Here is a 26,600-nt window from a genome sequence, read left to right on the forward strand (position 1 = left end):
ATACCTGAATCAAATCAGCAAGGTAGTCTGGAGCAAGTCCATGAAAACATTTATAAGTCAGGAGAAGAATTTTGTACATAATACTATATTTAACAGGAAGCCAATGAGGTTTGCGCAGTACAGGAGTGATGTGATCATGGAAGCGAGTACGCGAAACAAGTCTAGCGGCAGAATTTTGAATTCGTTGAAGCTTTGAGATGAGAGAGTCAGGAAGGCCATATAAAAGGCTGTTGCACCGATCAAAATGACATGTGATAAAATCATGAACTAAAGTCTCAGTTGATTTTTCATCCAGATAATTTCTAATGCAACCAATTTTGTACAGAGCGTAGGAGGCAGATAGACATATCTCTGCAACAATGGCTCATTTATTTATTTGTTTGTTTGTTTGTTTGTTTATTTGTTTGTTTGTTTGTTTATTTATTTATTTGATTGATTGATTGATTGATTGATTGATTGATTGATTTTGATTGATTGATTGATTGATTGATTTTGGGGTGACCAAACAATGCACTGGCACTGTTCTCCCTTGGTTCCCAGGTGGCACAAGGCCATACATATAATACACAATAAAAACGGCATATAAAACATTATATCATACGACTGCACACATTACAAAAATAACATCAAGAGCAATACAATAAAAAAACATCATTCAAGACATAGGTCACACGATTGCATATTATACCAAAAACATCAAAGAAATATACATAACAACAATAGAGAAAATGGATTTTTTTTTATGACAAAACACAATGGATTAAGGTATCTGGGAGCCAGAGCTGGAGCAACGTCAGGTCTAACCCAGCATATCCAAAAACCAGAACACAAGCACAGGGACAGAACTGAATGGAAAAGAACATCCCTGCCCCCAAGATATGCTACCAGCAGGCAAACATTACGGGCAGATTTCACAGGTTCTACTGGTACACTCGCAATATTAACAGAAGATAAGGACGATGATTTTCTGAACTTCGATGTGATGTGAAGGACCTCTGTTTATCTTCATTTAGCTTCAAGTCATTTGCAGTAGACCATGCTTTTATATCAGAAATGCAGCGTTCAAGTTTGGGAATGAGAGACGCATATCATCATGTTTCAAAATGACATAAACTTGCGCATCATTGGCGTAAATCATCCTTCCAAGAATGTGAGAAGCAATTATGTCCTCAAGAGGAGAAGTCGATCAAGAAAAATTGTGTGATTTATAGTGTCAAAAGCAGCGAGGTAGTCGAGACGAATGAGTATGGCTTCATTACCTGTATCAATAGCAAGCTTTCTTTTTCTTATTTCTCTCTTTCTTATTTCTTTCTTTCTTTCTCTCAGCCTTTCTTTCTTTCCTTCTTTTTCTCAGCCTTTCTTTCTTTCTTTCTTTCTTTTTTCTTTCTTTCTTTTTCTTTTTCTTCCTTTCTTTCTTAATCTTTCTTTCTTTCTTTTTCTTTCTTTTTTCTTTCTTTCTTTCTTTCTTTCTTTCCTTCTTTCCTTCTTTCTTTCTTTCTTTCTTTCTTTCTTTCTTATAGCACGGGTTTATGACATTTTCGTGACACTAGTTTTTGGTTATACTGTCCGTGATTTCATTATTGTGACCTTTTCAAACATTATGCTTTTTACTGAGACCAGTAATTACTCCATTATATAAAATGCGCTTAAGCAACGCAACATAATGGATTTAATTAAATGGACTAAAAGTAGCATAATCATAAAGGCCTACTTATTGATTCACTATGAAGGCACTTAAATTATAGAGCCTACTCCTCAGTTTATACCAAATACAAACTTTATACCTATTGTACCAACTAGATTTTCATTATCATGATCATATGTATAGGCCTAGTAATAGGTCTACTCTTTTCTAATAAAGAAAAGACATCAATTTTAATGAAATCAAAACCACTCATGCTTAATTTTCATAGTACAACATGATTTCTGCCACTAAATATTAGCATAGGCCTACACAATGTCATAATAGACATTGCATTTGCCATTTTTAGAGAAAAACGCTGTCACTAAAAATGGACCAAACTGCAAATGTCAAAAGTTAGGCACTTTAGACCTAAGTTAATTAGGTATGCAGATCCATGTTTCTACTGTGAACAAATATACCAAAATACTAGGTGATCTTAAAATTAAGCTGAGCAAAATGTAGCTGATGAGATTAATAAAAAGATCAACTAAGCCTTGATCACCATTAATCAAACGCGCCCTCGATAACTTTCTATAAGTTTCTCAAAAATAGAGAAACTCAAGTGTCTATTTTCCTATCACGGAATTAATGGCCATTTGGTTGGAATTTCTTCACAACCACCCATATTACAACCTCTATACGCATTTTTGCATAGCAAAAACATAGTTTCTTTTACCTAAAACTTAGCAATGAATTTGCACGAAGGTAAAATATATAGCTATACCTATCTATTCGCTTAAAATATAGGCCTACCGATATCTGAACATTAGATTGCGTAACTCTATCACCCCCCTCACCAAGTAGACATGGAGTAATGCCGTCTCACTACTATAGCAGGGCCTGTATGCATATTGCATTTTTCCACGAAGATCTTCACTTACAAGAGACTCCTGTATTTGAGATGCACAGGCTCTCTCAATTGAAAGAAATTTTACCATTTTTTCTCTTCTTCGGGGGTGAATTTTATGCTATCAGTTTGGTCGATTGTATTGAGGTGATCTGTAAGATTTTGCACTTGTCCTTTGCTAATAATTTTGAGCACATCATCGACATAATGGCATCAGTAAAGTGGCTTGCACTCAATGGGGGCGGTCGCGATGGCTTGTTGTTCAAGAAATTCCATAAATAAATTAGCAATTATTGGGTTGACCGGACTGCCCATCGCGGCACCAAAACGTTGCCTGTATATCGTGCCTCGGAATTCAAAATAAGTGGTGGTCAAATTAAATTGCAACAGTTCAATAATATCGTCGACTTTGAGTTTAGTGCGCCTTTTGAGATCTTTGTCTGTGGCTAGTCTTTGTTTGATATCAGTGAGAGTTTCTTTGATGGGTGTGTCGGTAAAAAGAGAAACAACAACGTGGGAATTTAAAATTTCATTATTTTCTATAATGACACCACTAAGTTCCTCTGCCAAGTCTTAAGAATTGTTTACATTCTTACATTTGTGTTCTGTGTTACCCATGAGTGGATTAAACAAGTGGATGTTTCATAGCCAAGTGAATCAGTGTAATCCACTATGGGTCATATGGGATTACCCTGTTTATGAATTTTGGTAGTGCAGTATAATGTAGGAGTATTGGCCGTGGTGGGATATAAGAGCCTGTACTGCGCTTCATCTATTTTTTTGTTCTTCTTTAGTCTGGAGAGGATTGTGATTATATACTTTGCGTTTGTACTTTGCTGTGGGGACGGCTTTCAAAGTTTTTTCATCTTTCAACATATCCTGTACCGTATCCTTATAATTTTCTTTTTCAAGTACAACTTTGACCTGCCTTTATCTGCGCCCATCATGAGGATTGAATCAAATCATTTTTCTTTAAAGAATTTAAACCCACCCTCTCTTCTTTCGATATGTTTGACTGAGGAGGCTTTGCATTTCTGAGCACACCTACGACTTCTGCTCTCAAGGCTGGTCTATCATTCGCGGAGATGAAGCTACACGCTTTTTTCGGTGCCTACAATGAATTCTTCATTGGGTACATGATCACAACTTACCGCTAAATTCAAGCCTCTTTGCAACAGTTTCTCCTCCGTACTGTTAGTTTATGCTTTGAAAGGTTCGTCACCCATTTCTTCAATTGGTTTCCTGACAGATCTACATTGTCATGGCACTTTAAAGGCGGTATTTTTCTCACATTTTTGTCTTTTAAACGCTCCAACATCTCTATTTGATGGCTCTTGCATTTCTTATTCTCCGTAACACGAGTGTTGTTTACATGGAAATCAATTTGCGATTTTACTTCCGGGTCAACAAGCGTTGCTAGGTCGCCATTGATAGTATTGTGTTTCTTGTCTAGGGAAAATAATTTATTACTGATCATGTGATTGGGCTCCCGTGAACAGAGAGGAGACCATGAACAGAGAGGAGGGGACATATTTCCTAATGTCTACAATCCTCTTTTAAAGACTGGAAAAGAGACTTAAGAAGTATCGGAAACCAGTTTCCTGGGAAAGTGGATCAGATGACCATATTAGTCATACCTGTTGAAGTCCACCGATGTGAAGGATGAAATATTTTAGTGAGTAAAAATTCACTTGGTTTTGTCAAGCAAAATGGAAATATTTGTTTATATCAATAAAAATATGTACATGTATTTTGAAATGGCCATTTTTCTTTCCTGTTTGTCCTAGCTCTGTATCCTGTCTCAATATTGATTTGATAACAAATTTATACAGCACCTATCACATGTGTACATGTACCAAAGTGCTTTACATTTATTCCGCTGTCGTTAGAATATGTCAGCTACCATATAATGGACAATATTCATAACAGCTCCCCATTTCACCCCTGGGTAGAGAGAGGTAAGGTAAAGCGCCTTGCCCAAGAGCACAACATGATGGCACCGCCGCACAGTGGGCCAGAATCGCCTCAAAGTGTGCCAAAATTATAAACGGACAATCAAACGCATAAACACACGGTAAAATGACTATATTAGGGGTTTTTGAGGCTGTAGAATTCAATGGAGGCATTTTCAAAAATGTATGACGTCATCAAAATGCTGAACGGTGATTGGTCGATTATTTTTACAACAGTATTTCAAATGACATATGTAAAAATTTTAATTGAAAAAAGCAAAATAGGGGTTCAAGGGTGCGAAATTCAGTGATGACATTTTGAAAAGCGTGACGTCATTAATATGCTGATATGTGATTGGTCAATTATTCCTCCCACAGTTATTCAAATGCCTGTGTAATAATTATTATAAAAACATTCAAATTGGGGGTTTTAAGGACTGTGGAATCCAATAGAGCCATTTTCCAAGGCATATGACGTCATTAAAATACCGAACCGTGATTGGCTAATTACTCTTACAACAGTAATTCAAATGTCCGATTGGAAAAGTATTAGCAAATAGCATATTCAAGGTTATACGGACTGCAAAATTCACTGACGGCATTTTCTAATACGTATGACATCAATATTAATGCGGACATTTTAATTGTCTAATATAAGCAAGCAAACAAACAACCAACCAGACTAGATGTTGGGGTGGTTTCTCTTCCAAAATTTGTACGTGATTCTTCCTGTCGGACTCCAAAACGTCGCCATTATCTTAAACATAATTTTGGCCTTAATTTTCAACCCATCACTATATACCAATTTCCTTGAAAAAGCATTATTAAAAAACTTATTAATTTAATTCACGAATTTAATATTTAATTAGTCTCTAGTATAATATATAATTCGCAGAATATTAAATTCGTAGATTTAATATTTAATTTATTTAATATTAAATTCACAGATATAACATTGAATTCGCAGATTTGAAATCTAATTACGAAATTTATATTAAATTCATATATTTTATATTTAATTACATAGATTTGATATTTAATTTACAAATGTTATATTTAATTCTTGAATTTAATATTAAATTCATAGATTTGATATTAAATCTCATGTAATTATATATTTCATCTGCAAATTTAATATTTGCTAATTTAATATTCAATTTATGCAATTAAATATTCAATTTGCGAATTTAATATTAAATCTGCAATTAGATATTAAATCTGCGTAATTAAATATTAAATTCAAGAATTAAATATGAAAATTTCAATTAAATATAACATTTGCAAAATAAATTTTAAATCTGCCAATTTAATATTAAATCTGTGAATTAATTAATTATAAATTTAAAATTACTTGAGATTTGATATTTAATTCATGAGATTTAATATTAAATCGGTGAATTCAATGTTAAATTTACTTAATTAAATATTAAATTCTAGGCCTACTAGTGTATTTAAAAGTTTGTTAAACTTTATCCATCTCTATACGGAGGTTGTACGGAGTTTTGTCTCCCACCAAGCTATTAATAGAACACTGTGCATCTCCAGATGTTTGTACACGCTGCAGCGCGGTACATCTCTTTTCACCTGAATTTACGATTTTGTGGCCACTTTTACTGGCACAGGGCCTCATAAAACTGACTCCACTGCAGAAGACTGCAAAAAGCTGCAACTGAATTTGGTACCACCACAAAGATGAAACTTTTCTGAATGTGCCTGTATAAGTTTTAAGGCGGAATCGACGGAATCTAATCTTTCGAGATCAAATTTGTTAAAATGTAATATTTCCTTAGTTTCGAGGACGTTTAAGCCAAAATATTTAATTCCGTGAAGGTTTTCACATTCTTCATATCCTATTGTTATATTCTACAAATAGTTTCTCAAATAGCTGTGAAAGCACAAATGAATCAGAAATGTCAAAACAAAATTATAGAATTTTACCCCCAAATCATGATTTTTCTAATAAGAAGCAGATTGTGGCGATTTCAGCGTGTTTATTATAAAAAATACCAGCTTTAAGAACAAACCAGTGGTGAAATATTTTCAGAAAATATTCTTAGGTTCATTATCTTTCCAAATCACATAAAAAAAATTCGAACATTGAAAGTCACTAAAGTAGGGTTTTGGCACACTTTGACTTTGACCTGGCCCACTGTGCGCCGGGGCTCAAACTCGCAATCCACTTATTACAAGGCAGAGCCTGTACCGCTTCTGTCCTCTCTCTCTCTTAATTGGCTTAGATATAATCATTAGAATTGAACTGAATACTATTATAATGGATGAAACATCATTTGCTTATAAAAATACCATTAATTGTGATTTGGGGTACATTAAGGGGTCTGGTAGCAACGTTTGGACAGTATTTTTTGTGAGAGCACATCAGACATATCGAATTGCATGAAGAATGTCCTTCTGATATCAAATATTTTTGAATTTTTGAAATTTGCGATATAATACACATTTTATGGCAACTGATTAAAACTTTTATAAAGTTTACTTCGAGGACGGTTAAATATCAAAAATTTTAAAAATATCAAATTTTAATCATTTGTCATAAAATTTGGATTATATTGTGAATTTCAAAAAATCAAAATTATTTGATATCATCAGGACATTCCTCATATTTGGAATGCAATTCGATAGGTCTAGTGTACTCTCAGCTCCCACAAAAAATACTGTGTAAATGTTAATATCTGATTCCTTAAAAGCTTGCAAAAATTAATAATTTGTAAAGTGTCATATTATTTACTGCATTTTCATCAAAAACAGGGTTTGGGGACATTGTCAGAGAAGTTTCCAGCATTAGCACACAGTACCATCAGTTCTCTGAGGGACTTCTTGATGGGACCATCTCGTGTCTTGGCTATGCTGCATAAATTGCACTCCAGTGAATGGAACAAGAATACCAACATTAACATCAAAATAAACGAGCAGGGAGGACCATGGGAAGCCCGCAAAGTGGAGTGCACATTGTCGGCTTTTGAGAAACTGAGGGACACTGCTATCTATAATTTATGCAGGTATGAGTATATATTCCTGATGTAATCGTATAATTAAGTCAGTACTGTATGAATGAGAAACTATTTATAGGTTAATGAACGCGTATTACTTGTTGGAAGAGAATTTAGATAAAATTATGCACACACGCTGATGTTGATGCGTCTAATGCATGAGCCCCGAAGAGGGGATTGCGTGTCTAATGCATGAGCCCTGAAGGGGGGAGTGCATTAGATGCATCAACATCAGTACAAGTGCATTATTTTGTGTAATTTCTCTCCCAACAAGTAATATGCGTTCATTAACCTATTTCATACACGAGAAGAAAATACATGATTTTTGCTGTTTTTATAACAAAATCGTCACTTACATGTTGGCAAAATACAAGCAAATGTATATGCATCAACCCGCAAAAAAAATGAACGCGTCCAACAGCACGCGGTACAGTACGCGGATTAGACACAATCAATGCATGGTTTGCCTTTTTGTAACGCTTGCTCTGATTGGTTCTCGCAATCTAAGAGTGTATGAAAGAATAATAACCACATTGTCAAAAACAAAATGGGAATTTAACCCAATGCTAATTAATGTACAGATCATATTGCATTTCAATACGAGCACTTCTGACTGCAACAGGGGCCTCCAGGGTTTGACCATCTCTAAATTCCACCCACTGATTGCACTTTCTTTACTCATATAATTCCATCAAGTTGTGATCACTGTCACTTCATAAAAAATTCTTAAAAAGGCAAAAGTAAATGAAAAATCTGTAAATTGTTGGCATGTATAAATTGGTATTGGGAGTGCTATAAAGCAACATGTTTTTGTTATAATTACTAACTTGGTTACGGTCATAATGGTAATATTGTTGCTATCAGCATTTGTATTAATGGAGTTTTGTAATAAGAGGAGATTTGGAAATTTTTTCTCTGGTTACTTTCAGGGCAAGGCTTTCTAAATGACATGTTATTGTTACTAGAGATAAGGAATATTAGCGTAACTTCAGGGTTGTATTAATCATTGTTAGTGTTAAATTTAAAGTTAAATTTACCATTATTTTGCTATTGTTTTCTAATCTTCAGATGTTTAAAAGCTGGTATAGATGAGGACTCCAATTGTGTTCAAGCATTCCTGGCATCTGTTTCCAATACTCTGTATCTGGCTGAAAATAGTGACCATTCATCTACACTGACCTCAAACAATGCCATACTGACTTTGGGTCATGTGGCTGTAGCACTCAAGGACATTCCACTGACCATGGAGAGTGTGCAACAGATCTTCCAGCAGAGGTTTGGGAGACCTGCTTCACCATTGGATGTGCTTATTGTGGATATGATGGGATGTATGGTACTTACTGGAGAGGTAGGTTTCATTATAGAGACTTAAAAGGGCATTTCATGATCCACAGCCTCATCCCCCACATTTCTCAACAAAAAAATTGAGATTTTTATACCATTAGAAACCTCTGGCTACATAATGTTTATGTACCAACAATTTCTTGCAGATTAATTCGTTCAGCAAAAATATAGTCAAATTTGAATTTTGTTCTGGTATACCAGAACGAAATTACAACAGTGGCCTATGGAGCAGTGTAATACACATAATTAGAGGTTAATAACTGCGCATCGGTTAGTGGGAGGGCATTGTGAAAAATCTAAACATTTTGCCTTTGGAACCGAGGAATATTCCGAGGTCCAAAGCAAAATGTTTAGATTTTTCTCAATGCCCGACATGTTACCGATACAAAGTTATTAACCTCATTCATTACCGTCACTTTCATCTTTTCACTTTACAAAATAACACACAATTTTCCTCAAAAAATAAACAATTTTTACGTTTTGCCTTTCCAAAAATCGATCAGGCTAAAACAGGATGCAGTGGCGGATTTAGAGGGGGGCGCACGCGGCGCGCGCCCCCTCTATTTTGTGCAGATCGGCGCCTGACTCTGTGTATTTTTGCAGAGTGGCGCCTGACTTTGTGTGGGCGCCGAGCCGCGGCGGCGGTGGCGGTGGCTCGGCGCCCCCTCTATTGAGAATTCCTGGATCCGCCCCTGGGATGACCAATAACAAAAGTGCGAATCACAATCTGTGCAAATATGGTAGCGCGCAATCCAAATACGGCGACCGGCGCTCTACCAATTTGTTCGACGCACAACACGGCGCACGTGGAGGTTACTAATATTTACGCTGACGGCGCTGAGGTCCACTGTTGTTTATTAGTGACCGCGTTCAGTGTTTGCGTTTTGCCAAATAAATAAAAATGATTGGATCGCATGTATCGCGTATGAGGTTATACATGAATCATGAATAACTCGCAAACACAAAATCGGACTCAACTGAAATTTTGGCGACTAGGAGTCGCACGTTCCTCAAACTTGGTGAGTGGGTGCATCTTGACCCGAGACAGGCTAACAAGTTTGTATTGGTTAGTGGGTCAAGGTCACCTGGGGTCATCTAGGGGTCATATAAGGTCAAATTATTAAAAACTGTCATATGGGCATAAAACTTGGTGGGTACAGTCAACATTTAGAGCCAAATTTTGGAATGTCATTTTGGAGTCACCAGGAGTCATCTGAGGTCAAATTAGTAAAAAGTGTCAGATGGGCATAAAACTTGGTGGGTACAGTCAGGGTACAGTCTACAATTTTTTTTAGTTTGTGTGGGAGATGTTCAAAGTTAGTCCAGGGTGGGTGGGGGTTGTACTCCAACTGGGTGGTGGGTGGGTTGAGTAGGTATGGGTACTAGGAGGATCGTGTGGTTCGCAAACCGCTATTTTTATTGTTTGTATTGCCTATACAGGGTGTCCCAGAAAAATTTACCTGTTAATTAAATTGGACATAACTTCTCACCTTCAAATGTCTTCTGAAAACTTATTTATTTTGTGTGTAATGGTTTTTATTTGTGCCGGTCACATCTTTGCTTTTTCAATCATTGTGCAATCTTTACACCCAACCCAACCAAAGTTTTGTTTTATAATATATGGGGTGCAATATTGATGATATTGTTGAGAGTGTTGCTTGTAACATTCACACTTTTTGATTTGTCACCATTTAGTGCCTGCAAATCTCTGATTGTATTATTTTGATTATTTATTGTATAATTACTACAATGTTATAGCTTACCTGATTGGTCTCGCTTTTATATTTCTCAGGCCATGGGAATGAAAGTTTCAAATTTGCGTCCACCGCCCGCATGCTCCAAATCTTCCCGCGTGAAAAATTCATTATTTCAGAAAAATTTCATTATTTGTCTTAAAACATAAAAATATGTATATTGTAGGTAGAAATGGACTACAAATGCATTTTTGCAGTTAATATCAAAAGTCACACTGAATCCTCCGGTAACGTGCCAATACCTCTGCAGCCCTCTGACGCACTTTGGACGACACCGGTACAAGGTCTGCCCTATGTGCAACGTTTTTACACACCGCTGCGATATCTACTTCAATAACGTGTTAAAATGTATCCACCACCGCAATATCACAAACAAACTATTCCCATTCACGATGTAGAAATTTAGAGCCTCTATAGCTGCCAGGCACCACTAAACATCACTTCTTACTGCATCCAAATTTTGATGATCCCCGTCGTCTTTTATGAGCATGATGACCTCAGTATACATATCGCTGCTCATTAAATATTCATGAACCCGATCATGATGATCACATGGTCTGTATTCGGTAGATCGGAGTGGTGGGAATTGACCCAACATGCTTTATGAATGGATTTATGACCTTAATATTGATATTGCACTTGTCAAGCTGTGCTCTCTCCCGCGATGTGATTGGAACAATTTATGTGTTCAGCATTTACTGTGGAACCATCCAGTAGGGATCAATAGTCACTTCCATGTAATGCACACCATAAAGACCATACTTGCATAAAATAATGAATAATGAAAAATGGCCGCATGAGATTTGAAAAAACGGCCGAACGCAAATCTGAAACTTTCATTCCCATGGCCTTTTGTACTTGTTTATAATGTTTTGTTTAACCATAGTGTACATTTAAGTGTATTTAAGTATTTTACTGTATTCTATCTTTAATTTTGGTATAATATTTTCTTGTATCAAATGTTAGTTGTAATTTTAAGCTTGCTTTTGGTGTTCTGTATGTAAAGTATAGAAATTACTCTTAATCATTATATTATTCTAACTAGTGCAGCTGTGTCTTGGTGCAGCTACCCAAATTGTGCAAGAAGAGTTGTGATGCCACCACACAAGCAATAGTGGGAAGCTAAACCTAAATGCCATGACAAATGAGATGACACTGTAGCATGTGATCATAGCCAGCGAAGCCACTTTGTCTCACGTAATATTGAAAAAGATCTCAGTTTGACCAATGAATTTGTGCATTGGATTAACAGCGTCCAATTTGATATCAAACTTGGTCATAGCTGGACTATGTATGGTGTTCCCTAACCATACAGACTGATTCAAAAAGAAGTAAACTCAAGCTTGAGGGGCTGTAACTACAGATCTATAAGGAATCCGCTTTAAGGGGGGGAAATGTCATGGGAAAGAGGAGATTGTCAATATTTGGATAAAAGAATTGTTGTTTTTGCTCATAACAAACCTGAGTTACACCCATTTGAATAAAAACACTCATTTTAGTTGCTGCACATGGCTGATTGATTTTTATCATTTCTATTTTGCTGATTCAATAAAAAGTTAACATGATTTATTGTTAAAATGACAACTTTTGCTAAATAATTGATATTCAACAAACAATGCAAATAAACTTCTAAAAACACAAGTAGGCCTACCAACAACATTAAATGAATAAAATTGGTTTCTCTTTATAAAAGAAATGACTTAATGTAATGATGCAGTTCTTGTAACAAATATCGCTCAGTTGGCTAGAGCGTCATGCTAGCATTACAAAGGTTGCCGGTTCAAATCCGCCAGATGCACTGTTTTTCCCCCAACGCTTATGTGTGTTGGCTACTCTGGGGAAAGATTAAAATTTGTTCATCCTATAGCATTTATATACCTTTCACTCTTCTCCAGTGTACCTCTGTGGCTCAGTTGGCTATAAAGCGTTGTACTAGTATTACGAAGGTCACCGGTTCTAATCTGGACAGATGCACTGGTTGCTCTGGGAAAAGGTTAAAATTTGTTCACCTGCAAAATAGTTCATAACAATTATATTAAGATAATATTGCACTGTTTGATTTAAATTGATACAACTAATAACTTAGTGAGCAATTACAACAATTCTTTTTTTTTATTTAGACTTTTAGAATTTGCTCTTTCCAATGATATTTTCATTTACAGCAGATTCCTTATAGATCTGTAATTATAGCCCCTCAAACATGAGTTTACTTCTTTTTGAAGTGACATGTATGTTCACACAACCTATATTTCTGTTTGTTTTTAGTCAACAATCTACAATGAAGTTATGAACATGTTCATACAAATCAGTGTTGAGGCAGGTTCTGCTGCATATACACCTAATGGGGAGTCTGACAAGTCCAACAGATACAGGTAATTGATACATTAACAACATACTTTGTCATAGATGCAGTAACATGATTGACTCAAGCGAGCAACAGCCAATATTACTGGAAAGACTCATTTATCCTGACTTTGCTTTTGAAGGCATTCTTATAATAATATTTACTTGAATTACTTGCAAAAAGCTACAGGGTTTTTTCATATCTGTAACCTCTTCATAGAGTGCATAGTTCATATACTTTATGTGCAGAAGTCGCCATGTATAACCAAAAATCACAATTTTGACCAACAATCACATATTTGTCACAGTCAAGTTAGCTCAATCGTTAAGGCGTTCGACTATGGTGCGAGAGGTTGCGGGTTCGAACCCTGGCGGTGCCTAGTACGCTCTCGTGGAAAAATTGAGCTAGCTTGAAATTCCCTTGGACAAGGAACTCACTGCTAATTTGTCTCGTTGTAACCCGTCATGAAACTCGGGAGCTGATCCTGGTTGCGATGGTTATTTGTGGAATGTCTAGGGTGTGCGCTCTTGAAGCAGCAAAGTCCCTGAATTGTTGTTTAATGGTTTATGGAATGATGTGGGGCCATAGTGGTCAGCAACAACCTGTAAAGTGTGCTGAGGCTTGTGGATCAACGTCTAGGCGTTGTGCCTGTGCGTAGCGCACTATAAATCACTGCGCTTTTTTTTTTTTTTTTTTTTATTTGACCAAAAATCACATTTTGACCAAAAATCTCATTTTTGACCAAAAATCACATGTTGAAAGATGGGGAGTGGGGAAGGGTGAGATATAGGGGGCAGTGTTTACTCAGAGGCTGTATGTCTCAATTTTGGCCCAGTGAAAATTATTTTTGTCTCACAAGAATTTGTAATGCTGTATTACAATAAGTGAATTTGGGGAATTACTGGGCCAAAATTGGGCCAATTTGGGAAGAAAATGTTTCATTTGGCGCACCCAATTTCCAGAGAGAGTAAACACTGATAGGGGGTAGTCTGTACTTCACATATACTGCATGTATGTTTCACTCGCCTCTCAATTTTGATAGAGCACGATTTCAACTGTTTAGTGCAAGTGTGCCAACTATTTTTTTCCTGGATTGTGGGTGATGATTCCCATATATAGGCCTATCACCTAAAACCAATGTTTTTTTCTCCGTGATTATGTACAGACGGGCCATTTTGGATCCTAGCTCCCGCGTTATATGGGTGGCGAAGACAGATTATAATGTAAAATCAAATCAAACCGAATCAAAATTATTTGATATCAGAAGGACATTCCTCGTATTCAGAATGCAATTCGGTATGTCTCATGTGCTCTCATGTCCCATAAAATATACTGTGCAAAGGTTGCTATCCAAGCCCTTAAGGAATTTTTCTTTGCTATGAAACAAAGACAGGAAGCGGATACATGTAATCCTTACAGACCAAGGAGTACAGTACTTGCAATCCTCACAAGAGCAATCTCATCCTTGAATTCTTCTTGGAGAAGATCAACACTAAATCAAATTTGACAAACATGTGGACAATCTCAGGCGGCGAAGTGACATGATGGTCAGAGAGAGCCGCCAAATCGCTTCGGCCGGATGGCATTTTCCATATACTGGTTAGTTTTGTGGGTTCATTATCGAACCCCAACAGTTTTAGCTTGTATTTATATTATTTATTAACATAGGCCTATTTGTTTGTGATAATTCAAGCGTTTTAAAATTTCAAAATAATCCCATTCAATTACACGGTTGTTGATGGAAATTTACTGAATTTAGAGAATGCATGGCGCATACCACCTGGACAATCTCTTTGTTTTCTTCGCACTCATTATAAACTGTCAGCTCACAGACACAAACGTATATAAACATTATGATGTCAATGACGTCAGCTAGCCATGCATTTACACATGTACATCGAGATTGAGACATAGTGGTTGGCAAAAATCTGTAAATCGTGTGATGTAACTGACAAAGTTTGAGAAACAAGAAACTTACAGTAGTGAATGAAATGTTCATTTTTTATAATTGCTTTCCATGAATACTCATTTATGTATCAACTTAAAACTGAGAAAAGTATGGGATTTGTGTAAGCATGAAACTGCCAAATTTGGCCTACTTTACCATGATGAGTATGTGACTATTGCCTGCCTGATTGGGCACACTAAAAAATAAAAATTGTCATGGCCTGATGCATGTTATTCACTTCCTATGTCTTCAGACCTATTTGGGACCGCCATCCATAGTTTTTAGGTCGTCCGAAGGAAAAGACCTTATGGCATCACAAGTCATGTGTCAGTCAGTCCATGTGTCCGTCAACAATTATGTAAGGCTTTTTGCTTTTTGGTCTCATATGATCAGTTCAAATCATATTGCATCCATTATTATGTTTTGATGAATCCAAGTCACGGTTGTTTGATGTATATCTACCAAAAAAACGTTGACAACGTAAAGAAATCAGCAAGTTTAAAAAACCCACCTCGGCTCACTTTTTGAAACTTGGTCCCATTTGTAAAAGGTACTGATTTAAACTTTATCATATTTATATAAATTGAAAACATTTCTAGAAGTGTTATGTATCTTTAATGTGCAAATGCGATATTAATTTGTAAGCTTTCTAAACCGACCTGAAAGGTTATTATCTTGTTCTTGTATGGTAAACCAATATAACCAATATCCTATTGTGTTTTGTTTTATAATAATCATGATTGATGATTAATTAAACGAATAACAAGTTGGCCTGTAATCTTGTTGGAAACGCTGTATTCTGTTGAAATAAAATAAAAACACTGATTTGCTGTTGGTGTTCAAAATGGGACCAAGTTTCAAAAAGTGAGCCGAGGTGGGTTTTTTAAACTTGCTGATTTCTTTACGTTGTCAACGCTTTTTTGGTAGATTTCTTTTCTTTTTATGAATGTAGCCAATCAGCTCCAAGCTTGGAAAGTAATCAGGTTACGAAGTGCTCCATAAAACGAATAAAACGAAAAATTGATGTTTGAGATTGCTATTCTTGATTCATGACAATAAAAAATAAATTAAACAAAACTTTATCAGTCGTTTATTTTTAAAACTTGCTCGTCACGCTGACTGTAATGTTAATATACATTTTAATACACTTTAATTATTCAGGGCAACGTAAATATGTAAAGAAAATGTAAATTATGAACAACACACACCCAATGTTGACAATGCCAGAGAGGCACAGAGAGTAAGTCCGATTTAGGCCTACTTCAAGTCGGAACTGATAAATGCGCATAAGCGCCTAAATGCCCCGACTAGGCAAGATAATCGTGTTTTAATGTTTGTGGTTCTTTGTAGCCCTCGGGCAATTTACTTGGCTATCCGAATTTCGCGGTTTGTGGTTCTTTATGGCCCTGCGGCGGGCAATTTAGTTGGATATCAATATTGAGCGGCAGTTGTTGTTGATCTTTCGCGGTTTGTGGTCTTAATTTGTTGGATATCCATATTTCACGGCTTGTGGTTCTTTATAATCGTTCGCAATCTAGTTGGATATCCACATTTTGCGGTTTGTGGTTCTTTGTAGCCCTGCGGGGCAATCTAGTTGGATATCCCTATTAAGCAGTGGTTATCGGCGATCTTTTGTGGTTTGTGGTTTTAATTTACCTCATCAAGGCCTGTCCTCTATCGGGAGCTAATTTATAGTTTAAGCTTGTTGGATATCCATATTTCGTGGTGTGTGGTTCTTTGAAGCCCTATGGGGCAATAATTGCATATCCAAATTTCGCGGTTTGTGGTTCTTTATAGCCCTGCGGGGTTATCTAGTTGGATATCAATATTGAGCGGCAGTTGTTGGCGATCTTTCGTGGTCTTAATTTGTTGGATATCCATATTTCGCGGTTTGTGGTTCTTTAAATTCGATAGGCCTACGGGCAATCTGGTTGGATATCCAAATTTCGCGGTTTGTGGTTCTTTGTAGCCCTGCGGGGCAATCTAGTTGGATATCCATATTAAAAGGCAGTTGTCGGCGATCTTTCGCGGTTTGTGATTTGAATTTCCCTTATCAAGCCCTGCCCTCTATCGGGAGCTAATTTATAATTTAAGCTTGTTGGATATCCATATTCCGTGGTGTGTGATTCTTTGCAGCCTTCCGGGGCAACCTAGTTGGATATCCAAATTTAGCGGTTTGTGGTTCTTTATAGCCCTGTGGGGAAATCTAGTTGGATATCAACATTTAGCGGCAGTTGTTGGCGATCTTTCGCGGTTTGTGATTTTAATTTGTGACAATTTATAATATTTATTCCAAATATAATTTCAGTCTGAGCTGTGAACAGAGCCACTGATAAATTGTTTGTTTGATGAAAAAAAAATAATAGCACCATAGCAATGGGTGTTCAAAATGGTGTTATTCTTGATTCATGACAATAAATTGGTTAATAAAACATTGAAAAAAAAAGTGGTGGGAAGTTTCGAACTTGAGCAAAAAATCATAACTGGATTAGAAGTCCATGGCCTTAACCGCTTCACGGTGACGCCTCGATATAACGACGTGTAAAAGTGGAGTATTTATTAATATGAATGTATGCTGTGGTCCGGAAAGAATAAAAGAATTGTGAAAAACTTGATTTTTTGGCGAATGGGATCCAGAATTTGTATGGAGGGTATCCAGGAAAATGCTAGGGTATATTTGGAAGTGAATCTCAAAAAGTAGTGTGACATTGAAAGCCATGTATGGCTGTAGCAGTGTCAAAAGATTCTGGATATCAGTATGATTAGCTATGATTTGCCACTAATTTTGGCTATTTAATACCGCGTGAAATGAAGCAAGAATGTTTGTTTATTATCAAACAATCGGATTGACTGTAAGATTAGTGTAACTTTTTGAATTAATGAGTTATTAAAATATTACACTTTGGACAGTAAATAAGATTTAGCATGGTTTTAGATATATTTTGTACCCAGCGAAAAATATCATAGAACAATAGCGTTTTGTTTCGTGTAAATATAGTCCCGCGGTGCATCTGTTTATTCTTCTTTATCAGTCGTTTTTTTTTTAACTTGCTGGTCAAGCTACCGCGTGACTCTAATAGAATTGGCTTCATTATTAACTAAATGCAAACTATAGATGGCGCTATTTATCATAAATCATATTTCTTTATTTGCAAGGATTTGGTGATTAATACCGCCATTAAAACAGCTGGAATAGGTGAAACAAGCAACAAGGAAATTTTATAAACATATTTTATCAAACAATAAAAGGAATTATTTGTATTAAAAGCTTGAAAGGGTAATTTCCAGTAACTAAATAGCGCCACCAATTTTGTCATTTAAGGATACATTTTATATCCGAAAAAGCTTTAAAAATACTATAAAGGTGAATAATTTTGTAAAAGAGGGGAAATTAAAGTTGAGAATGACTCAAAAGCATCTGAATAAATTAGCATGATATCACTTTTAGCTGTTTAGGCCTAAAATTTGGTTGTGCATGATGTTTTGTTTGAAAAATTAATAAATGATCCAATCAAACAACCGTGAAGTGTGTGAAAATATTGGATCCAAAACATAGTAATGATTGGATGCTTTATGCCCAATATTTATTTGTGTCGCTGTGAGTTTAAAATATTTGACTCGACTATGTCTTGTCCAATATTTTTAAACTTGTAGCTCGATCGATCCAATTTTATATCAAAACTTGGGTCATAGCTGCACTATGGGAACCCTCATCTATTGGTGGTGTTCAAGGTCATATACTGATGTCAACTTGTAAATGGGTCATTATGTAAGGCTTTTTGCATTTTGCTTTTTGGTCTCATATGAAGAGTTCAAATCCTATTACAACCATTAATATGTTTTGATGAATCCAAGTGTGTAAAAATATTGGATCTAACACATAATAATGATGATAAAATTGGATGCTTTAGGCCCAATATTTATTGGTCTCGACTGCGCCTTGTCCAATAAACATGGTCTCAATTTATCCAATTTTATATCAAACTTGAGCCAAATCTACATTATAGAAGGTGGTGGTCAATGTCATAATGAGGTCAAAGGTCATCTGAGGTCAACTTATAAATAGGCTATAAATAGGCTGAAAATACAAAATCTGTTCTCACACAAACAGTTCACATCTGATTGTAACCAAACTTGAGTCAAAGCTGCATTATATGAGCTTCCTTGTAATGATGGTGTTCAAGGTCATGAGGTCAAAGGTCATTTGAGGTCAACTTGTCAAATTGGCTGAAAATGAAATTGAAAGGGTTGCACAAAAATGCAAAAATAATGTTCCACATGAATATTTACTTTGTGTAGTGTTCCCTACCCATATTTTTCAACGACCTATCTGGGACCGCCATCCCAATTTTTTACTTCTATTACAAAATGCAATCATGAAAGCAGGCGGTCATGAAAACAGGCGCAACTTGTTACCTTAATTTGTTTGCTATATAACTCCACAATTACGAAAGTAGTTCATACAGTGGAGCCAGAAATGTCAGAAGTCGGCTGTCATTGATACAGCTTATACAGCCGTGTGGCTATAAGTTTTCCTAGACCCCGTCACACGTACATAATTGTGTCATCCGACCAGCGTTTTATTTACCATGGTCCAACTATAGTTGACTAAACAACGTACGGTCACACTGCAGTGTACTGTAGTTGGATAATGATTACTCGCAGTCATACCCACATGTATGCTAATTACACTGCCATTCAAAAGTATTGCTGAAATGCATGATCGGATGACGCATTGTGGTCACACAGGTGTTTTTTTGTACCAATTATGGTCCGACCATAGTAACTTGGGCACTAATGATGCTAATTAGCATAGTTGGGGAAAGATGATCTGACTATAGTCTGACCATGGTCCAGTGCGGTCACACACTACCCGTACCATGGTTCTACCATCTTTATTTGGTAAAAACATCCACGTGTGACTGGTGTTCTAGACATTAGACTAATTTGATTTGTTTAGGGACATTGAAAAGGGTGCTTATTAGAGGGACGATAATATAAGGTAAGTATAGTAGAGTCAGTCTATGGAAACAAAAATCGCTCACTAATTGATAATAGCCCCTCCTAGCCAGATTCACAGCTGGGTATAATCCATGTGTAAATCAAATGTCACTAATCCCCTCTTACTGATAAACTTGCCTTGTACACCAGGGCTGTTAATTGGTCAGTGTCTCAAAGGGGATTTGTGGTAAGACATGTCAGTTTTATCACAGCAGTATTCACACCTCTGTAATTAGGCAGAATTATTTCTCTGTTTAGATACACTGACTCTACTATACATGTAATAACTCTGTTTAAAAACACATTTTCCTGTAAAATCCTGACTAAGTTTAAACTAACCAGAGATTTGCCTTTGATTTGTGCACCATACAGACATTGTTCTATGGCAGTAATGAATGCACTAGCTAATATAGCTGGCTGTATTCATGGACATGAAGAGCAGCAAGAATTATTGATTCGTTGACTTGAGTTATTTGTGCAATTGGGCCTGGAAGGGAAACGTGCAAGTGAGAGAGCATCATCCGCCATCAAGGCATCTAGTAGTGCAGGCAATCTTGGTATTCTCATTCCTGTGCTGGCCACAGTAAGTATTTAAAAAAGGAAAGTAATGATGCAGGGAGGCAATGCTTGCATTCTGTGTATTGTTATTCCTATACTAAGCTGATTTACTGATAAATGAGAGGGTAGCATGTGCCTTCATAGGATATTATGATTGACATTAATGTGATGTTTCAAACATGGCTCACATTTCAATCCAGATGAACAAATGACCAATTTCATTCACATTTCATTGTGAATTGCATGGAAAAACTCAAACTATAATTTTGCGGAGCAAATGAAATTGCACAGAGAAATGGTTGACCCTGGATATGGGTAACAAGTAATACAAGGATAAATAATGTAATGATCAATCAAGATTATAATGTAAACCATAGAGTTCTAGAACTGCAATGGGGCCAATACAAAACCACTAGGACAAGTAGACAGAATGGCACACATTGACACTATGTTGGAACTCTTCAATGCCGCTCTGATAGTTCATTGAATTTAGAATAACTACATGTATGTTTTATGAGAAGTACAAACCTTCCCCTTTCCTCCCTCATTCCCCCTCAATCAATGTTTGGGAGACTTGAGAGCCGAATGGCATAAGTGCTTTCATCAACATTGAACTGGGGGAGAGGGGTGGCTCACAAATGTGCTTTCATCAACATTGAACTGGGGGAGAGGGGCTCACAAATGTGCTTTCATCAACATTGAACTGGGGGAGAGGGGCTCACAAATGTGCTTTCATCAACATTGAACTGGGGAGAGGGGCTCACAAATGTGCTTTCATCAACATTGAACTGGGGGAGAGGGGTGGCTCACAAATGTGAGTGAAGTACATGATTGTTTCATTGCTTGAGAGGTACCAATGCCTTGATTCAGTAATACACATTGTCTGTGAAAGAATATGCATATATTATATACTGTTGAAATAATTCAATCTTTGTTTAGCAAAGTGAAAATTGTGACATTGAGGCATCCAGTGGTGCCTGCAATCTTGGTATTCTAATTCCTGTTATAAATATAGTAAGTATAAGTGCATCTTTGTATTACTTGCATATTACATGCATGGTTATGTATTAATACTGAAAGATTGTGATGTCCCTTATGCCTTGAGCATACAACATGCTGCCGTATGACTACCACTTTATAACTCAATAATGACAACAGCCAGCATTTGATGCAAATCAAATGAAAACTTCTTCCTTAGGCAAATTAAAGATCCTTGTACGTAAAGGCGTATGTAATGCCGATATGTATTATGAATCACAGCGTATGGAATTGCAACCGCTCTATTAATAGATTGACTGCATCTGAATTCAGCATCATGCCGATATGTCTTATGAATCACAGCGTATGGAATTGCAACCGCTCTATAAATAGATTGACTGCATCTGAATTCAGCATCATGCCGATATGTCTTATGAATCACAGCGTATGGAATTGCAACCGCTCTATAAATAGATTGACTGCATCTGAATTCAGCATCATGCCGATATGTATTATGAATCACAGCGTATGGAATTGCAACTGCTCTATTAATAGATTGACTGAATTCAGCATCATGCCGATATGTCCAGGAAGAAGAACAGCAGCAATTATAAACCAATCTATGCAAGACTCAACACATACAAGTACAGCTATTTTCCAAGATCAATTAGGGAGTGGAACGCAACAGGAGAAGAAACAATCAAGGCAAGCACAATTGACAGCTTCAAGAACCGGCTCAACAATACAACCAAACAGAACAATTAGATAGAGACACGCACCATATATCCACGACCATGACCCAAAAAGTTGGTGAACTGCAGCTTAATAATCTGTATCTACCGACTCAACCAAGAAGAAGAAGTAGAAGAATCACAGCGTATGGAATTGCAACCGCTCTATAAATAGATTGACTGCATCTGAATTCAGCATCATGCTGATATGTCTTATGAATCACAGCGTATGGAATTGCAACCGCTCTATTAATAGATTGACTGCATCTGAATTCAGCATCATGCCGATATGTATTATGAATCACAGCGTATGGAATTGCAACCGCTCTATTAATAGATTGACTGCATCTGAATTCAGCATCATGCCGATATGTATTATGAATCACAGCGTATGGAATTGCAACCGCTCTATTAATAGATTGACTGCATCTGAATTCAGCATCATGCGGATATGTCTTATGAATCACAGCGTATGGAATTGCAACCGCTCTATTAATAGATTGACTGCATCTGAATTCAGCATCATGCCGATATGTCTTATGAATCACAGCGTATGGAATTGCAACCACTCTATAAATAGATTGACTGCATCTGAATTCAGCATCATGCCGATATGTATTATGAATCACAGCGTATGGAATTGCAACCGCTCTATTAATAGATTAACTACATCTGAATTCAGCATCATGCCGATATGTCTTATGAATCACAGCGTATGGAATTGCAACCGCTCTATTAATAGATTGACTGCATCTGAATTCAGCATCATGCCGATATGTCTTATGAATCACAGCGTATGGAATTGCAACCGCTCTATTAATAGATTGACTGCATCTGAATTCAGCATCATGCCGATATGTCTTATGAATCACAGCGTATGGAATTGCAACCGCTCTATTAATAGATTGACTGCATCTGAATTCAGCATCATGCCGATATGTCTTATGAATCACAGCGTATGGAATTGCAACCGCTCTATTAATAGATTGACTGCATCTGAATTCAGCATCATGCTGATATGTCTTATGAATCACAGCGTATGGAATTGCAACCGCTCTATTAATAGATTGACTGCATCTGAATTCAGCATCATGCCGATATGTCTTATGAATCACAGCGTATGGAATTGCAACCGCTCTATAAATAGATTGACTGCATCTGAATTCAGCATCATGCCGATATGTCTTATGAATCACAGCGTATGGAATTGCAACCGCTCTATTAATAGCATGTCAAAGAGAGAGAACTGGTGTGTTGTCAGACCTTCACTGACTTCAGATGCCAGTGTTAGTGATGATACCTCAACTTCATCTAAGGCTTTACGAATTTTGTCAGTTTTGGTCTTGAAGAAACCAGCAAACTTACCACACAGATCATTTGCTGAATCATGAACAGAAAGTGATTTGTTACCCCTGTTAAGGTGTTCACAGTAGAATAAAGCTGCTTATAATATTTCCCTTTGTATTTATGTTACAGTTGATGAGGAGACTACCTCCAATTGAAGCCCCTAAGCCAAGGCTACACAAGCTATTCAGAGACTTCTGGCTCTATTGTGTTGTCATGGGATTTGCTGTTGAAGATTCAGGTATTAAAAGAAAAAAAATTACTAATTAAAACCAGGGTATGTTGCATGACTAAGTTTATTGTGTTCTCTAAAAGCTTAAAGAGGAACAAGTGAATTTATTCCAAAAGGCAATACAATACGTGGATTTAGGGTTTCTCTACCGGAAGTCAATTTGTGCTGAAATTCCTTCCCATAATGCAATATGCATATTGCATAACAAAGAATATTGATTAACCTCCGAACTGTATCTATTGTTATGCAAAACGCTTATTGCATTGTGGGAAGGAATTTCAGCACAAATTGACTTCCGGTAGAGAAACCCTAAATCCGCGTATTACACTACAAATTGTTTTACCTCTGTGTAAATGTGACAAGTTGTTGAAATTGGTCTATATTGAACAGGTTTATTTGTTAGCAGAATTTAACAGTGCTTTGTGTACTACATTGCATGTACCACCTCTTCCAATACCCAAATGTGTTTATAGGCCACTGAAAAAATTATTTCACATTTATTTCTTAATATCTCAAAAACAGTTTTGATGGAGTTGGGCCCTTCTTCCACTCAGGTATTCAATTTCCTGCCAAGGCTGCATCATTTCACATTTCAGGTGGGATGGAACCCAGCAATGTCTGTCATTGAATTGAAGTGTAGGAATGTGTGAAATTTGATTTGCTATAGGTTACCTTAACGCACCTTTAGGGTTCCTCTACCGGATGTCTATTTGTACCGAGATTTCTTCGCACAATACCATATGTAAAACAAAGGAGATGGATTAACCTCTGAACTGTATTTATTGTTATGCAATATGCCTATTACCTTTTGGGAAGGAATTTCAGTATAAATCAACATCTGAGAAACTCTAAAGGTGCGTATTGGACATCCAAAAACTAAGTATTTTTTGGTTCACATCAAGTTTGGTCAATATCAATGCTTTTCCATGGTTGCACTGCAAAGCCGACGATCAATTGAAAATTTTGAACTTTTCAGATTGAAGATATGGATTTTTTTCCCAAAACACCAAAAATTTTTGGTCTTTTTGGGAAAAAAAATCCATATCTTCAATATAAAAGGTCAAAATTTTCAATTGATCGTCGGCTTTTCCTCCCAGCTACATACACTTTAAGAATATATCATTAGATTTATAAAATTTACTTGAGGACTGTTATATATCAAAAATTTGACAAATATCAAATTTTAATAATTTGTCATAAAATTTGTATTATATCGTGAATTTCAAAAATGAATATTATTTGATATCAGAAAGACATTCTTCGTATTCAGAATGCAATTCGATATGTCTGAGGTGCTCTCATGTCCCACAAAAAAATACTGTCGAAACACCATAAACGCTCATTCTAGATCCCTTAATAAACTTAAAAAGTTGCCTAATGTTTTGTAGGTTTATGGCCTCGTGAATGGTATGAGGGTGTATGCCAAATAGCGTCAAGTCACCAGTGTTGACTTCCTCATCAGGAGAACATCTCAGCTCAGAGCTGGAGTTTAACTCTGCTTTAAGAAATGACAGCGTCTCTTATGTAAGTAATACATACTAATACTAAACTTGTACCTACAATGTCTGAGAAAACTAATAAAAAGTGCAATGTGATAGTAGAAATGTGTATATGCAATTGTGTGCAAAACGTAGATGCAGACAATTCACATTGAGGTGGGCTTCGATATTCAGGACAAATGCCTAACTTATGACGGCATTGAAAAGTCCTTCAGGCTGAATCTATAGTTTGAGAAGAAAATGGTAAAAAATAATAGTAGACCCTCTAGACTAGTAGTGATCTTACTATGACATAAACAACAAGTTGATAACAATTGAGTACAGAGTTTAAAAAAGCTCAATCAAATGAATACACTAATTGATGATCTATCAGCTAGTATCTTAATTGTACATAGTTGAACATGATAAAATATGATAAATAAACCTATATGCAAATGCTCTTGGCTAATTTATTTGATCATGTGCAATAGATGCAAGAAACAGTATATGTTGGCAAGACAACCACATCTCTCTACACCAGGTTCAACAACACATGTTCAGAAATTAAAGGCAAGAACTCCAAAGTTGGCAAAAGTCTGTCCTCCTTGGTTTTCATGCTCTCTTGCATTTGAAGCAACCGGGTTGATCTTCGCTGGTGTTGTGATCTTTAATTAATTTGACTTGTTACTGTTTTCACCATGGTTGGGTTCTTTTTATTTTCAGAATGAGCTAAATGACCTGAGACAAACCATTTTAACTCTTCTAAGACATCCAACAGATATAACACCAACTGTCAACAAACTCACTTTCGCCCAATGCACTTATCTCCTCTCAGTTTACCGACTGGAAGTGTTATGGGTTAAACAGAAGTCGGACTGTAGTTTCATTGACATGTTTTTTATTTAGAAGACAAGGCAATAATGAAGGATAAGGCAGGGATGTGGCAATGCTTATTGGCCGTGTCTGATGAGGTGGTTAATATGTATGTGGACATCATGGCTAATTCTGTAAGTGTCACAATGTTTATGTGTGTGTGGGTGTATATTGCAGGGGTGCACATGTCAGTATAAAAGTATGTGTTACAAGACTTACAGAATGTTATATGGGCAATGATGCAAAATGCCTCCATACATATTTCTTTTTAATGCAGCAGCCAAACATGTTTTAACAGCACAAGGTGAATAGCGTAATGGTAAACAGTTTTTGGTAAATGAATAATTAAAGTAGGAAAGACTTTTCCAAACCACCCTAATTTCCTAATTTGCATGTGCAAACTTGGCATTGTGGAATGATGCGCATGGGAGTAGTATTTTTTTCACCAAAACATTTTTGACAAACTCTCTGAGTTTAGTAATCTGGGATATTAAATTTGCCACTTAATGTAAAGCTTAGAATCA

The 26,600-nt window shown here is 36.4% G+C and overlaps 1 protein-coding gene across 1 annotated transcript in view; it reads left to right on the plus strand.

Moving 5' to 3' along the window:
* The window catches only part of LOC140158722 (phosphatidylinositol 4-kinase alpha-like), a 164,200-nt gene that overhangs the window by 68,241 nt on the left and 69,359 nt on the right, over window positions 1-26,600 (plus strand). Inside the window, 9 exon segments of the mRNA XM_072181918.1 lie at window positions 7,250-7,500; window positions 8,560-8,839; window positions 12,855-12,961; window positions 20,255-20,465; window positions 23,626-23,734; window positions 25,114-25,155; window positions 25,158-25,249; window positions 25,927-26,098; window positions 26,101-26,210. Coding sequence (XP_072038019.1) covers window positions 7,250-7,500; window positions 8,560-8,839; window positions 12,855-12,961; window positions 20,255-20,465; window positions 23,626-23,734; window positions 25,114-25,155; window positions 25,158-25,249; window positions 25,927-26,098; window positions 26,101-26,210 — 1,374 coding nt within the window.

This window comes from Amphiura filiformis, chromosome 1, assembly GCF_039555335.1.
Source record: "Amphiura filiformis chromosome 1, Afil_fr2py, whole genome shotgun sequence".
Lineage (NCBI taxonomy): Eukaryota > Metazoa > Echinodermata > Ophiuroidea > Amphilepidida > Amphiuridae > Amphiura > Amphiura filiformis.